The sequence below is a fragment of the Orycteropus afer genome, unplaced genomic scaffold, assembly GCF_000298275.1.
Source record: "Orycteropus afer afer isolate SDZICR_OR568_19922 unplaced genomic scaffold, OryAfe1.0 scaffold00058, whole genome shotgun sequence".
In the NCBI taxonomy this organism is placed as follows: Eukaryota; Metazoa; Chordata; class Mammalia; order Tubulidentata; family Orycteropodidae; genus Orycteropus; species Orycteropus afer.
In genome coordinates, this window is record NW_006921645.1 from 10928097 (window position 1) to 10941503 (window position 13407).

At 42.9% G+C, this 13407-nt stretch overlaps 2 protein-coding genes across 2 annotated transcripts in view; one reads left to right on the forward strand and one right to left on the reverse strand.

The window, feature by feature from the left end:
- The window catches only part of FAM228A (family with sequence similarity 228 member A), a 34893-nt gene extending 28091 nt beyond the window's left edge, over positions 1–6802 (forward strand). The window contains exons 8-9 of the mRNA XM_007939297.1: positions 4291–4435; positions 6638–6802. Coding sequence (XP_007937488.1) covers positions 4291–4435; positions 6638–6802 — 310 coding nt within the window. The remainder of the gene's footprint in view (positions 1–4290; positions 4436–6637) is intronic.
- Positions 6803–10383: 3581 nt separating this feature from the next.
- The window catches only part of ITSN2 (intersectin 2), a 158468-nt gene continuing 155444 nt past the window's right edge, over positions 10384–13407 (reverse strand). The window contains exons 36-38 of the mRNA XM_007939272.2: positions 11711–11794; positions 11081–11254; positions 10384–10541 (exon numbers count right to left, since the gene is read on the reverse strand). Of these exons, the coding sequence (XP_007937463.2) occupies positions 10384–10541; positions 11081–11254; positions 11711–11794 (416 nt within the window). The remainder of the gene's footprint in view (positions 10542–11080; positions 11255–11710; positions 11795–13407) is intronic.

Sequence of the window (13407 nt, forward strand, 5' to 3'; positions counted from 1 at the left end):
ATTGCTGGATCAAATGGTATCTCCAATTCTACCTTCTAAGGAATCACCATATTGCTTTCCACAATGGTTGTATCACTTCAGAGTCCCACCAGCAGTGTATGAGAGTCCCAATCTCTCCATATACTTGCCAGGATTTGTTACTTTCTGTCTTGTGGAACTTTGCCATTAGTGCTGGGGTGAGATGGTATCTCATTGTTGTTTTGATTTGCATCTCTCAGATGGTCAATGATCGTGAACATCTCTTCATGTATTAGCTGGCCACCTAAATATCCTCTTTGGTGAAGTGTCTATTCATGTCTTCTGCCCATTTTTCAACTGGATTGTTAATCCCTTTGCTGTTGAGGCATGGGAGTTTTCTATAAATCTTAGAGATAAGTCCCCTGCAAGATATGTAATTATCGACAAGTATGAATTTGTTGCTGTCACTTTGTTATGCGCTTTTTCGTGGTGTTGATTTCTTTGTTCCATATAATTTTCTGTGCTGAGCACATTTTGTTTATGAATCATGTTATCACTTTCTTCATTGCTATTGTTTTAGTATTTGCTAAATATTTGTGCTGGGCCTCTTTTTTATTTTGATGTGAAAGTTTATCATTTTTCTTTGCAGTTACCCTGTGATTTATACTTTTCTTACCTAATTTAGAACAGTCCGTTCTATCTTGTAGTTGTCTTGACTCCCCTGCCATTTAGAAGTTCTGTAACTATACAATTTTTCCCCCTCTTTTTGGTTTGTAATTGTCCTCATTTGTCAATTGATGTCTCTGGTTTCCTGTTTACAATCTTGTAGGCTTATTTACTTTGGATACTTCTATAACTGGGTTGGTTTCTGGGTTATGTCATCATGTGTGTTAATGGTCAGTTACTGTTTGCTATTGTTGGTTCTCTATCCAAAGGATTCCTTTAGCATCTCTTGTAAGGTTGGTCTGGTTTTAACAAATTTCCTTAATTACAGATTGTCTGGAAATGTCCTAATTTCACCATCATATCTGAGGAACAATTTTGCTGGGTATATATTCTTGCTGGAAATTTTTCTCTTTCAGGGCTTTCTTCTTGCCTGCATGGTTTCTTCTGAGAAATGTGAGCTTGGTTTTTTAGTTGCCCCTTGTAGGCAACTTTTCATTTTTCCTGTACTTCTTTCAGGATTCTTTCTTTGTCTTTGGTTTTGGTGAGTTTGATGATAATATGTCTTGGTGATTTTCTTTTGGGGTCTCTCCTGTTTGGAGGTCGTTGGACTTCTTGAATGGATATATTCTCATCTTTAATCATACCAAGAAAATTCTCTTCCAACAAATCTGCAACAATTTTTTTCTGTGTTTTTATTTCTCTCTTCCTGTTCTGGAATTCTGATGACATGTAGGTTAGTCCTTTTGATGATATCCTACATGGCCCTTAGACTTTTTTCATTTTGTTTTGATCTTTTTTCTGATTGATCACTTTCCAAAGAAGTATTGAGGTATTTGCCTTCAATCTCACTAATTCTGTCTTCCATTGATCCAATTCTACTCCTTTGCCCATTCATTGTGTTACCTATTTCTGAAAATTTAGAAATTTATAGAAATTTATAGAAAATTTAGAAATGAATAGAATTCAGAAAATTCTGGATTTCTATCTGTGGATTTTGTATCATTTCTAATTTTTCATGTTATTCTGGTATTGTCTTTTGAAATTGTTCTAGGGTTATCTCTGTTTTTTCTTCAATTTTGTCAGTGTTTTCCTTGATCTTTCTCTCAATTTGTTGAAGGTACCTAAATATAATTCTTTTAAATTCCTTATCAGAGAGTTCCAATGCTCCATCTTCCTCAGGGATGTATTTTGGGTCTGTATCCCAATCCCTTGTTTCTCCTGCTTTATCTTGTTTCTTTGTGTGGACTATGATGCTCTGTTGTCTCTGAGGCATTGTGATGTTTTTGTGTTTATATTTAATTAGTGATTGTATGTTGGAGTGATTTGCCCACAATTTTCATTTTCTTCATTTTGTTTGTATGTTATCTACATAAGCAGGATACTGTGCTATGCTGCTCTATTGTGACTTGTACACTCACCACCTGTCTCCTTTCCTATTGTCTGCTTCTCATATGTCCCTAATGTCCTTGGCATACACAGCCTCTTCTTAGGTCCCTGGAATCCAGATGAGAATGTTGTCACTTTAAAATCCAAAATGGCTGCCACTTATAAACAATCAAAATGTCTGTGCCCTCTGGACCACTAAAAGTCCACAGCTTAGGTTGTCTCTTTCCTTGATGTTTCTCTTCTTAGTCATAGGCCATCAGTGTAGTCATCTCTGCAGCCCTTGATGACCAGGGCTGATCTTTAGGTCAATTCTTAGGTCCCAACACCACTTGGAAATATTCAGGCTGTTGGTCCCGTCAGAGTAGCTGACAGTCTGCAGCTCCAACCATCTCCATGTTGTTGTTGTTGTTATGTGCCGTCGAGTCAGACCCGACCCATAGCAACCCCTCCTTGGGTTTCCAAGGCAGTATCACTATGGAAGTAGGTTGCCCCATCTTCCTTCTGAGGAGTGGCTGGTGGGTTTGAACTGCCAGGCTTCTGGTTAGCAGTCAAATGCCTTAGCCACTATGCTACCAGAGCTCCCACCATCTCCATACTCACTGTTTTTGTTCAGGTTTTTCCACCAGGTGGTGCCTAATCCACTTCTGTATACTTCCTTTCAAAGCTCAGGGCTCCAGGATTATCATCTATAACTCTGTCATTTGGTTTCTCTTTTCTTTGTTGAAGAGGGTCTGTGTAGCTTGTCTGCTATTCCTCCATCTTATCGGAAGTCTCTATTATACTTTCTTGATACTTCCATTTTACCCCTCATCCTGACTTTTGCTGAAATAACTAACTCTACTTTGTTTTGTTTCTCTAGTGATTTGGAAGTTTTATATTTTATTTCTGTGCTAATCATTGTTCCTTTATCAATTTCAACAAGCATATTTTTATTTAAACATAATTACATAACTCCTCATCCTCCAACAAGACAAAGGCTTTATTTTGCTTCATTTCCTTTGTCTTCTCTCTCTACTCCTCAGCCTTTGTTGTCACCTCTCCTTGCTAATCTTCCTCCCTTTAGTCTCTTCCCCTCCCATTCATCCTCTTCCTAGCACCAGACTAATCTTTTGAAGTGATCACACTTCCCAACTGAAAACTCTCTGCTGGCTTCCCACAGCCCTTCCAATCAAGTCCAGACTCCTTAACAGCACATAGGTGCTATTTGGCCCCTGCCACTCTTTCTAGCTTCATCTAAAAAAAATCCACTCCCCCTAAAAATATAAATATAAATAAACCAAAGATCACCCGGTTAGATGAGCGTGTTTATAAGCCCTCTGACCTGTCAGGTTGTTTCATGCCTTTGTTCTCTCATCCATTGCTGGCCATTCCAGTACTGGAGGGAGAAGGAGTTATTACAGTGCAATTCTGCATCCACCCCCATGGCTTTTCCCCAAGCATCAAGAACTGTCCTATTTATGTGGTGTTCCCATCAAGTAGTTGGAGCTTAGTAGATGGTGAGTAAATGCTTGTTCAGTGACTGAATGGAGGAGACAAGGCTCATTTCCTCTGATGGGCTGGGCTTTGTAGGGCAGGAATGGGGTAGCCTGGTGAAAACCCTCCTGAGAGGGCACACCCAGAGTGTGCTTCACATGGCTGCTTGATACAGTAAGAAAGGGACTTCAGAGCACGTTGGCTGTATTAGGCAGGGACAATTTAGTTTGATTATTAAAACAAAACAAAAACTCTGTTCAAGTGCACACACACACACACACAAAGGGGTTTGTGGTGAGGGGCTAGGTGTGTTAGAAAGCACCAATGTGTCATGGAAGCTAAGGCCCAGAAGAAAGCCAAACCACATGGGGGATCATGAGGCCTGCCCCTTTCTCTTTGGGACTACATGGCTTTTGCCATTGCTTTATTTCTCATTGCCTGTGCATTGACTTCCTGTTTTCTATAAATGTGCTTGACCACGATGCTCCAGCCCTGCCTGACTTTCTGAGGTGAGCATTCAGAGGGTGCCCAATTATAGCTCTTGGGATTGAGGCTCTGAACCCCTTAGCTTAGACCAGGTCTCCATTGGTGATCCACTCAGCCAGCTCTAGAAGGGCCCACGACTCACCTCCACTTCAGGGTTGTGCCGGCAGGGGTAGGAGTGGGGCAGACAGACAGACTAACAGCCCCCAGGTGATGGTATGTATTCAGTTTTTTTTTTCATAAGAGTATTGAGTTTAAATTAAGTTTCAGACAATGGTTGAATGTTACAATTCCATTTGTACTGAGTTAATTTTTTCTTTGCAGACCTGAAAAGCTAACCTGTGTAGAAAAGAAACATCTGTCTCATAAAGAGAAACAGACCACTGACCTAAGTCAGACTGCTTTTGAAAAGCAGTTTCATTTATCGAAGCTCAATCAGGAGAATAAAAGGGATGAGAAGAAGGGACTGGTGAGCAGAGGTCTGGGGGGGAACAGGGCTTGGACCCACAAGATACCAATATGGACTCCAAAATCCAAGCATTCCTCCTTGCTGACTGGCTCCTAAGGCACAGAGCAGGGAGTAGCCAAAGGGAATGAAAAAGGGGAGGGAGAAGGGAGCATTTATTTTACTCAGAAGAAGTGGTGGGATTGTTCTGGGCTTGGAGCGGCTGCTCAGATGGGGCACCTTTGGCAGGAAGGCCTTAGAAAGGAGAAGACAGTAGCAGTTCCCTTACAGGCTGATTCTGTGCAGCATGTGGAAACCAAAAAAAACCTAAACCTGCTGCCATCTAGTTGATTCTGACCCATGGCGACCCCCACTGGGTTTCCAAGGCTGTAAATCTTTGCAGAAGTTGATTGTTTCATCTTCTTCCCAAAGAGCAGCTGATGGGTTTGAACCACTAACCTTCTGGTTAGCAGTCAAATGCTTTACCTGCTATGCCACCAGAGCTCCTTGTAGTGTGTGGAATTGGTGGGGGAAATCCTGGAGAGTGTGGAGCTGCCCCTCTTTTTCTTGAGTTTTTGCCTGTCTGCCATTTTTGTACCATTTACTACTTATGACATCCAAGGCAGACCAAAATTTTTTTCTTCTTAATTAACAAAAAGGTCAGTGGTTTGAATCCACCAGCCACTCCTCAGAAGGAAGATTGGGCAATCTACTTCCATAGAGATACTGCCTCGGAAACCTGAAGAGGGGTTGCTGTGTGTTGAATTGACTCCAGAGCAGTGAGTTTTGTTGTTTTTAGTTTAGCTACAATATGTGAGAATTATTATTATTATTTTTTAGGAATGTACATTTTGAAAATTAGGGGCAAAATAATAGTCCAGCTATTAAAAAAGCATTTTCCCGAGCACACGTTTCTTCTCCAGAGCTCATATTTTGGCTGGCACACCTTATGGCTCAAGGTCTGAGCACATTTCTTTCTCCCTTCTCTCTTTCTCACCCTGTATCCTAAGCCCTGAGGTTTAGGACGGTTGCAGGGCAAGGCATAGGGGAGATATAGCACCCCCGTTTGGTATTTAATCAATTGATAACCTACCTTGAGTGTACAGTGGATCTTTACATTTCTCCTTTTTACCAACTACACACACACACACACACACAGTGTCAGGGACTATTCCTTCTCTCTAGCTTAAAAACATTTTTAGATATTTGTGTGACTTAACCCTATCCGATCCCATTGTTCTGCCCAGTCTCTCCAGAGTCGAAAGGATTCTCCTTATAAGTTACAACCAACCTAGAGTGTTTTCTTCTGAGCACATTAAAACTGAGAGTACAAACCCGTTGCCAAACCACCAAACCTACTGCCATCAAGTCAATTCCAACTCATAGCAACCTTATAGGACAGAATAGAACTGCCCCACAGGATTTCTAAGGCTATAAATCTTTACAGAAGCAGACTGCCTCATCTTTCTCCCATGGGGTGTGTTCAAACCACTGACCTTTTGGTTAGCAGCCGAATGCTTTAACCACTGCACCACAGAGCTCCTTCTAGAGCAGAGAGAGCCCCTTAATCAGATCTTCATGTGGCTGTAGTCAGCGCTACCCTGATGTTAGGTGGGCTAACTGCTGTTACCAGTAGATACACAAATGGATACTGCCTTAATCTTAGAAGTTTATTTTGTGCACCAGCACTGGGTGTGCCATCAAACCGGCAGGCTGTCTCTCTTTCATTCAGTCAGTCTTTCAGGACTCTGGGTAATGGGATCTCTGTCATCTTCAGAACCTGATTTCCAAGGTTGCCCTGGGGGGCTCATTCTTTTCAACCTATTAAGGGAAGAGATCATGGAGGGGTTCTGCCCTGGGGGGTGTATATGGGCCAGCCTGGAGGTGGCATGCCACTTCCTCTCATATTCCACATGGGCCATCCCTAACAGTAGTAGGGGGCGGGGGGGGGTGTGCTGGGAAAGTAGTCCCTGTCTGGTTTGTGCACCATGGCAGCTCTTTCTGCTGTACTAAAGAAAGTGAGTGCTGTGTAGATTGCAAAGATACTGAGAACTTTGAGAGTTGCAGAAAACAGTGAGAGTTGTTTAGGGACCTACTTGAAAGGTGAGTGTCTCAGCTCTGGGAGGAGGGCAGAGTGTTGGGTGGGATTGGGGGAGGAGAATTCCTCCCTGGTCCTGTAAGACCCACATCCCTACAATATATTCAGCAATTCTCTTCTGTCCATAGGTTTTAGAAGCCAGATCGCACAGACCCCGCTCCTGGGCAGCTGGGGAAAGCCGTCATCGAGGAGGTGTGCAACATGTGGAAAGAAGAGTCATGACAGCAGAGGTCCTGGCAAAGCACCTGGCCTCACTGCAGATGGGGGCCAGGCAGGGCTGGCACGAGATGTGACAGCTGTAAGGAAGGTGTTTGTAATAAAGCTTCATTGAACTTCAGCGTGCAGTCTCTAGACAACAGTTTAAAATGCTGCAAACATGTTTCCCTCTAAAAAATAATAGCTACTGTTTTTTGAGCCCCTATTGTGAACCAAGGACTCTGTAAGGTATTTTATATTCATTTAGACACATTAACAACAAGATAGTATTGTTATTCCCCCAACACAAGAAGCTCAGGGAGGTTCGGTGACTTGCCCAAGGTCAAACCCATGGCTTGAAAGTGAGTGCTCCAATTCCACTCGCTCTGGTGCCAAAGTACATGCTCATTCCACCAGGGCTCCACACAGACTTTGTAATGTTACCACATTGCTAAGAATTTGGGTCCCCTTCAGGTGGTGTTTCTCCTCTTCACCAGCCATAACATCTGATCCTGAAAAGCACTGAGGACTTCCAAAAAATTGCAATCTATTAAATTATAATTTCCAGCTCTTCTGGGACTCCTCACCAGAAGAGAGTGAAGGGTTAATAAAATTAAATCTCATGTCCTCAGCTAAAAAGGAATGTACACTCCTGAAAACAGCTAACCACCAATTTTATAATGATGAATGTTAGCAGTTCCATTCCTAATACTCCTGAAAATAAGTTAACCAACAAACCCCTTAATGACTAATGTCTAGCTCTTAACAAAATGTATTCTGAACAGAAACTACAGGGAAGAAACAAACAATAAGGGCAATGTGACCCACACAGAAAGAACAAGCCAACCTTAGGACCAGAGAAGATGACATTTTCAACTATCAATCAAAGAAACAAGGAACTCTGAAAAAATGAATAAAAGGGCCCTGACTTTTATAATCAGGGCTGCTGCTCTCTTGGACTCTGAGAGCCAGCCTTTTGCTTCTATGATTTTACTCTTTAAATAAATTTTTCTTTCCTTTTCCTCTGGCCTGGTTCCTCCTGACATCAGTCACCTAACCTTACAGGGAGGTTTCCAGGGTGTGCGGAGCACATTTGCTCAGTCCCTTCTGGGACTCTCACCTGGTCATCTAAATGTGAGCCCTCCTCTTCCCTCCCCAAGCCCTTCAGGAAACCAGGTTCACAGTGCATTCAGGAGGGAACTTGAACTCTTCAGGGGTGGATCTGTGTTCCTGATCAAGGGAGATACTGGGGCTGCTGGGCATTCTGACATTAAATAGTCTCTGCAATGTGAGGGAAGCTGTCTGACTCAGATCCTGCAGCCTCCCAGAGACTGCACTTTAGGTTGTCCTAAATCTGACAAAGGACCCTGTAGTATCTACAGATGAATGCATGGCATTAGCCACAGATCATCCTAGTGAGAATTAAAAGTCCTCACAGTTCTGTGAGAAGAACTGTTCTGTAGCTGTGGTCATAAGTAACCCAAGAACTAGTGAGCTCTGGTGGCATAGTACCTAAGGCATTTGACCTCTAACCAGAAGGCTGGCAGTTCACACCTACCAGCCAGTCACTCCTCAGAAGGAAGGTTGGGCAATCTACTTCTGTAGAGATACTGCCTTGGAAACCCAAGGGGGGGTCATCATGAGTCAGATCCGACTCGAGGGCTGTGGGAATCCATCAGTGAGAGAATGGACAAACTCCCTCTCATATTTCAGTCATGTTGTCAGAAGAGACCAGTCCCTGGAAAACGATATCATAATTTGTAAAGTAGAGGATCAGTGAAAAAGGGGAAGACCCTCAATGAGATGGACTGACGACAGTGGCTACGAGGATGGGCTCAAGCATAGCAAGGACTGTGAGGATGGCACAGGAGTGGACATTGTCTTTCTGTACACAGGGTCACTATGAGAATCAACTGGAGGGCACCTAACAACAGCAACAATCCGTTAGTGACAGCCTTTGTGCTTTTAAAGTCAGCCAGGTACAGGCAGACTCCCCACATCACCTGCACCTACCCCCATAGCTAGCACAAAACACACTTCCCAAACACTGCATAAGTCTAGCAGTTTGCTTTGTTCAAGGCCAAGTGTTCTCTTAATTAATTGGTATTTTCAGTGTGTTGGTTTCAGATATTGAGTGGTATCGCCTCCTTTGATACTAGGCTGTATTTCCTATTTGTGTTTTAACCAATCAGTGCTCAGGATTAATACTTGGGATGAATAAGTGAAAAAACTGGAATCTATTAAATTACAATTTCCAGGTCTTCTTTGCCTGGTGATGATGTTTAAACAGAAATATGGGCTATGGTGGAAGCCTTGGCACATTGAATCCTTACTGCCCCTCCAGTTGCTCTGAGAAGACCTGCTCCCTTTGGAATGAGGAGTTCTTTCAAAAAGATCTTCCTTCAGCTCTCCTTACTCATACAGGAACTTAATGTATAAGAACTTATCTTTATCAACATTCAAAGCAATTTCACATTTGAAAATTCAGAGGCTGAACAAGAAACTAACAGGTATGGGGGCAAGGGGACAGAAGGAAAGATGGGTGGTTCCGGAGCTGGGGACCTAACGGGCCTGCTGCGTGATGCTCATGCCATGTGCATTTGCTTTACTGGAACACTACCCCTGAGGCTCCTACTCAACCAGGTGAGCAGAGGTGCTAAGAAGGGTGAGTGAACATCATCCACAGATCATCCACTGTGGCCATTAAAGAAACTGAGGCCAGAAACATGAGGCAAATTTGCCAAAGTCACAGAGCAAGGCACAAGAAGAGTAATGACAAAGCTCTGGGTCTCCTGACCCCTCCTTGGTTCTTCCCACTGTCCCAGAAAGATTTGGTTTCATTATCAGCAACCTCTGGAGCTACCCTTTAAGAACTTTTCATACAGAAAGTAAATCACTCATGCATTGAGAGGAAGTTACTTTAATAAACTTATATTTTAATTTTCTCTCTGTACATATTGGCAATGATAAAGCTTAAAGATGCATGTCCTATGACATATGCAAAAACAAGGAATTTACATAAATAATTTATACTTCAGAAAATTAAAACTGAAAAATATTTTCCACATCATTAGATTTCACAGTATTTAAAGTAAATTGAACTTTCCCCTTTAGATTTCAAACTATATTGTCTCAGCAGAGAATGATAAACTCTAATCAGGAATAAAATGATCAAGTGTCTGTGTTTTATTCAGTGCAGAGTAGACACTATTTCAATATCAGGCTGCTCAAACACTGGGGCCTCAGCACTTCATCCCAATACTTCACCTCCTGAGTGGCTGTGACCCAGCAGAGGTCACATGCGTGGAATGGCTACAGCAGGACCCAAACCACTTCACAATGGACACATTCAACCAAGTGGTAATAACGCAGGTGCTCTGATGCCTCATTTCCATGTAATACTTTGTATAGCCCTGAAAATGGAAACCTTGGCATCTAAACACAGCTGAAAGTGTTAACACTAACAGAAGGCACTGTGCTATGGGGTATGGTTTATTTATAGGAAAGATCATGTTTGCATAGATTGCTAGCGATTTAGTGCGCGATAAAATAGAGTCCCAGCGTGCGTGACTTTGGGATGGATGAAGCCGCGTGAAGCTCCTTCAGCAGGGGGGCAAGCACTGCCCGTTTTCCGCCAGCTCCAACCTGTGGGCAGCTCTCCTTGCATCTCCCCAAGTCCCTACAGGAGATTTTTTTGCTCAAAAAGCTGCAGATCAAAGCGGACCCAGACCTCTCCGGTGGGGACCTCATGCAGCAGGAGTCGCCGGGTTGTAGGGCCTTTGCTTTCCTGTTCTGTTCGAATTTTTGCCACTGGTACTTCAGTACGACCCAGGAAATCTGGTAAATAAACATCACGTGAGAGTCAACTCTTTTTTTTTTTTTTTTAAAGAATAAAATTGTTAAAGAACTAACCCAAGAGATGTATCTGAAACGGGATTTATAAACCTTTCAAATCTCCTTCCATAAAAGTACTTGTTACGGTTTATGAATGTTTGATATTGCGGGTGGACATATCTAGAATGATAAGAGATTTACGTGAGAGAAACTGCTTTTTTAGACTTCAAGTCTCTAGTTAGATGGATTCAGTAGAAGCAGTGCTTACATGTGTAGCTAGTGATGGGTCAGACATCTGAGACACCTGAGAAGCCAGCCTCAGTGGGCTAAGGAAACACTATATTTCAAGTGATGTCTCCCCAGAGATCTTGACAGGGGCCTCTCCCCCTCCACCTGCTGCCTAAGTAAGATGCTGACAGTGGGGCACATGTCACTTCCCTTAGTGTCCTGGAGAGGAAATAAGGCTGGGCACTCTGGATCTAGGCCTTGGGTTCCTGAGTACTGGGGAGACCTTTAGGTCCCAGAGGCAAGTTATACTTTACCATCTGGAGAAAACTGGTCTCTGTCAAACATGGTGAGACATAGCACATCTTGGTAAAGATCCTTAATAAAGAACTGGCAGTTAAAATTCCACTTGGGATTCAGTGTGTCCTGGAGGGTTCTGGTGGTATAGCTCTGGGAGCCCATGCTGACTTCACAGTATGGATTGCTCTTTCCTGTACAGAAAGAAACCAAACACACATGTGACATGTGTAGGTAAAATGAGTGACACACAGGGCTGCCTTGGATCCAAACTGATGCTTCACTACAGATCATGGCAGTAGGAGCCCAGTCTGAGGGGCCGTCCACCCTGTAATCTAATAACACCATCTCCATGTTCCCTGCAGCAAGTGTAGGGGCTCTATGGCCAGCACTGCTCCCCGCAAGCCTGAGAGAGTGGAGTCCACCCTGCTTTTGTGCTTTCTCGACTTGGAAGCTCTCAGGAAGGCAGGCTCTGGGCCTTATCAGGGAAACAGTGATGAAAACACTGGTCCACTCAACTAGCTTATTGCCACTTAGTGGCGTTGGAATCACTCTGACCTTTTAAAAACATCCCACCATTCAGTGTTCAGAAGAGCCACCAGCAAAGAGCAGGGCAGATGCCCTGTCTGTTGAATGAAAGAAAAAGTTACCATTTGGTTTACAGGCTTTTAATTCTGTGGCTTCAATGACGTGTACCATCAGACGCCCGATGCCGGAAGTCTTCTGAGAGCGGGCTATGAAAGAGGAAGACCAGTCATGTTACTTTCTTCTCTGGGTAAGAAACTAGAAAAATGATGGCACTAAGCTGTAGACAGTCACAGTCCATCTTTCTAACCAATGCCAACACTGACCCCAGCCTCACCAGACACTGCACTGGGCCTGACAAGCTGGCATCTTACTGCTCTGTGCTTTTACCCAGCCTGTATCACTTGCCAGGAACACCTTTTCCACTATTTCTGGCCATTGGCACCCTACTCATCCTCCAAGATCCAGGTCCAAGTGTAACCCCCACCCCACCTCTTCCCTCCTCTGTGCATCCACTCTTCTCGGCTTAACAGAATGCTTCATCTCCAGGTAATGTCTATCTCCTCTGCCTGAGAGGGAGCCCTTAGTCTGCAGACTGATTTTTTTTTTTTTTAATCCTTGCATTTCCCCCTCCATTGCTCAACAAATATTAAGATTAATAAAATAATAACATTATATTTGTTCAGCATTTAATAGCAGCAAACATTTATTAAGTACTTACTTTGTGTTAGGCATATGCTAAGACCCTTACATAAATTATATCATTCGTCCTGCACAATTACCCTACAAGGTAGCTCTTTATAACTTCTTGTTGCTGTTAGTTGCCATGGGGTCAGTTTGGACTCATGGAGACCCCATGTCTGCAGAGTAGAACTACTCCCTGGGGTTTTCAAAGCTCTGACCTTTCAAAAGCAGATGGCCAAGTCTGTCTTCCAGGGTGCCTCTCAGTGGATTTGAACTGCCAATCCCTCAGCTAGTAGCTGAGAGAAAATTGAGGCTTAGAAAGGACTGCAGTGTACTCAAGTCACAGAGCATCGAAATGCAGGGGTCAGATTTCAAACAACATGTCTGCCTGATACCAGAGTCTATTTTCTTAACCATTTACCTAATTCCAATTAAATGTGAACACTTCTGTTTATAAAGCAGTTTCATTTAAGATCTTATTATACTGAAAGAAGTACTCAAAACACTATTAATATGGATACAAATAATGTCAGTGAACTCAGATTCTCTGGGTAAACATGAACCTTCAAGGGGTTTAAAAGCTAACAAAAAGGCTGCTTGGTGAGCTAGTTTTCAAAACTCAGGTGAAGTGTAAACTTCTCTGCGGGTGGTGACACCCTCCCCCATTTGCACCCAGCCCTCCACCACAGAGCTCGCACTCAGTTCCGCTTGAAGCAGGGGCTGGGCCTTCTTCATCTCTGTGAGCCTCAGCACAGCGCCTGACACAGAGTAAGTAATAAATGTCTGCAGAATTGAACACATGGAAAATACATGACAATATATGCAGATACTGATGCTAAGCAAAACAAACATATTCATACATAACTCTGATTTACATCTTTGACCAATTAGGAAATCATTGTTTGTTTTATGAAATGATTCAATCATTGATTTTTCAATAGTAAGCTTTTGAAGTACCATTAAAATAAGATTCATTAGCAAGAGCTGATTTACACATACCTTTTCAGGAGTATATAACAAAATAAGGGAAACCTGAATAAGAAAACATATAAAGATAAAAAAAAAGCCCTAAACTGGAACAGTGGAGAACAGACGACTCCCTGAGACTATGACCCTGAGACACTAGCCTAGAATGGAG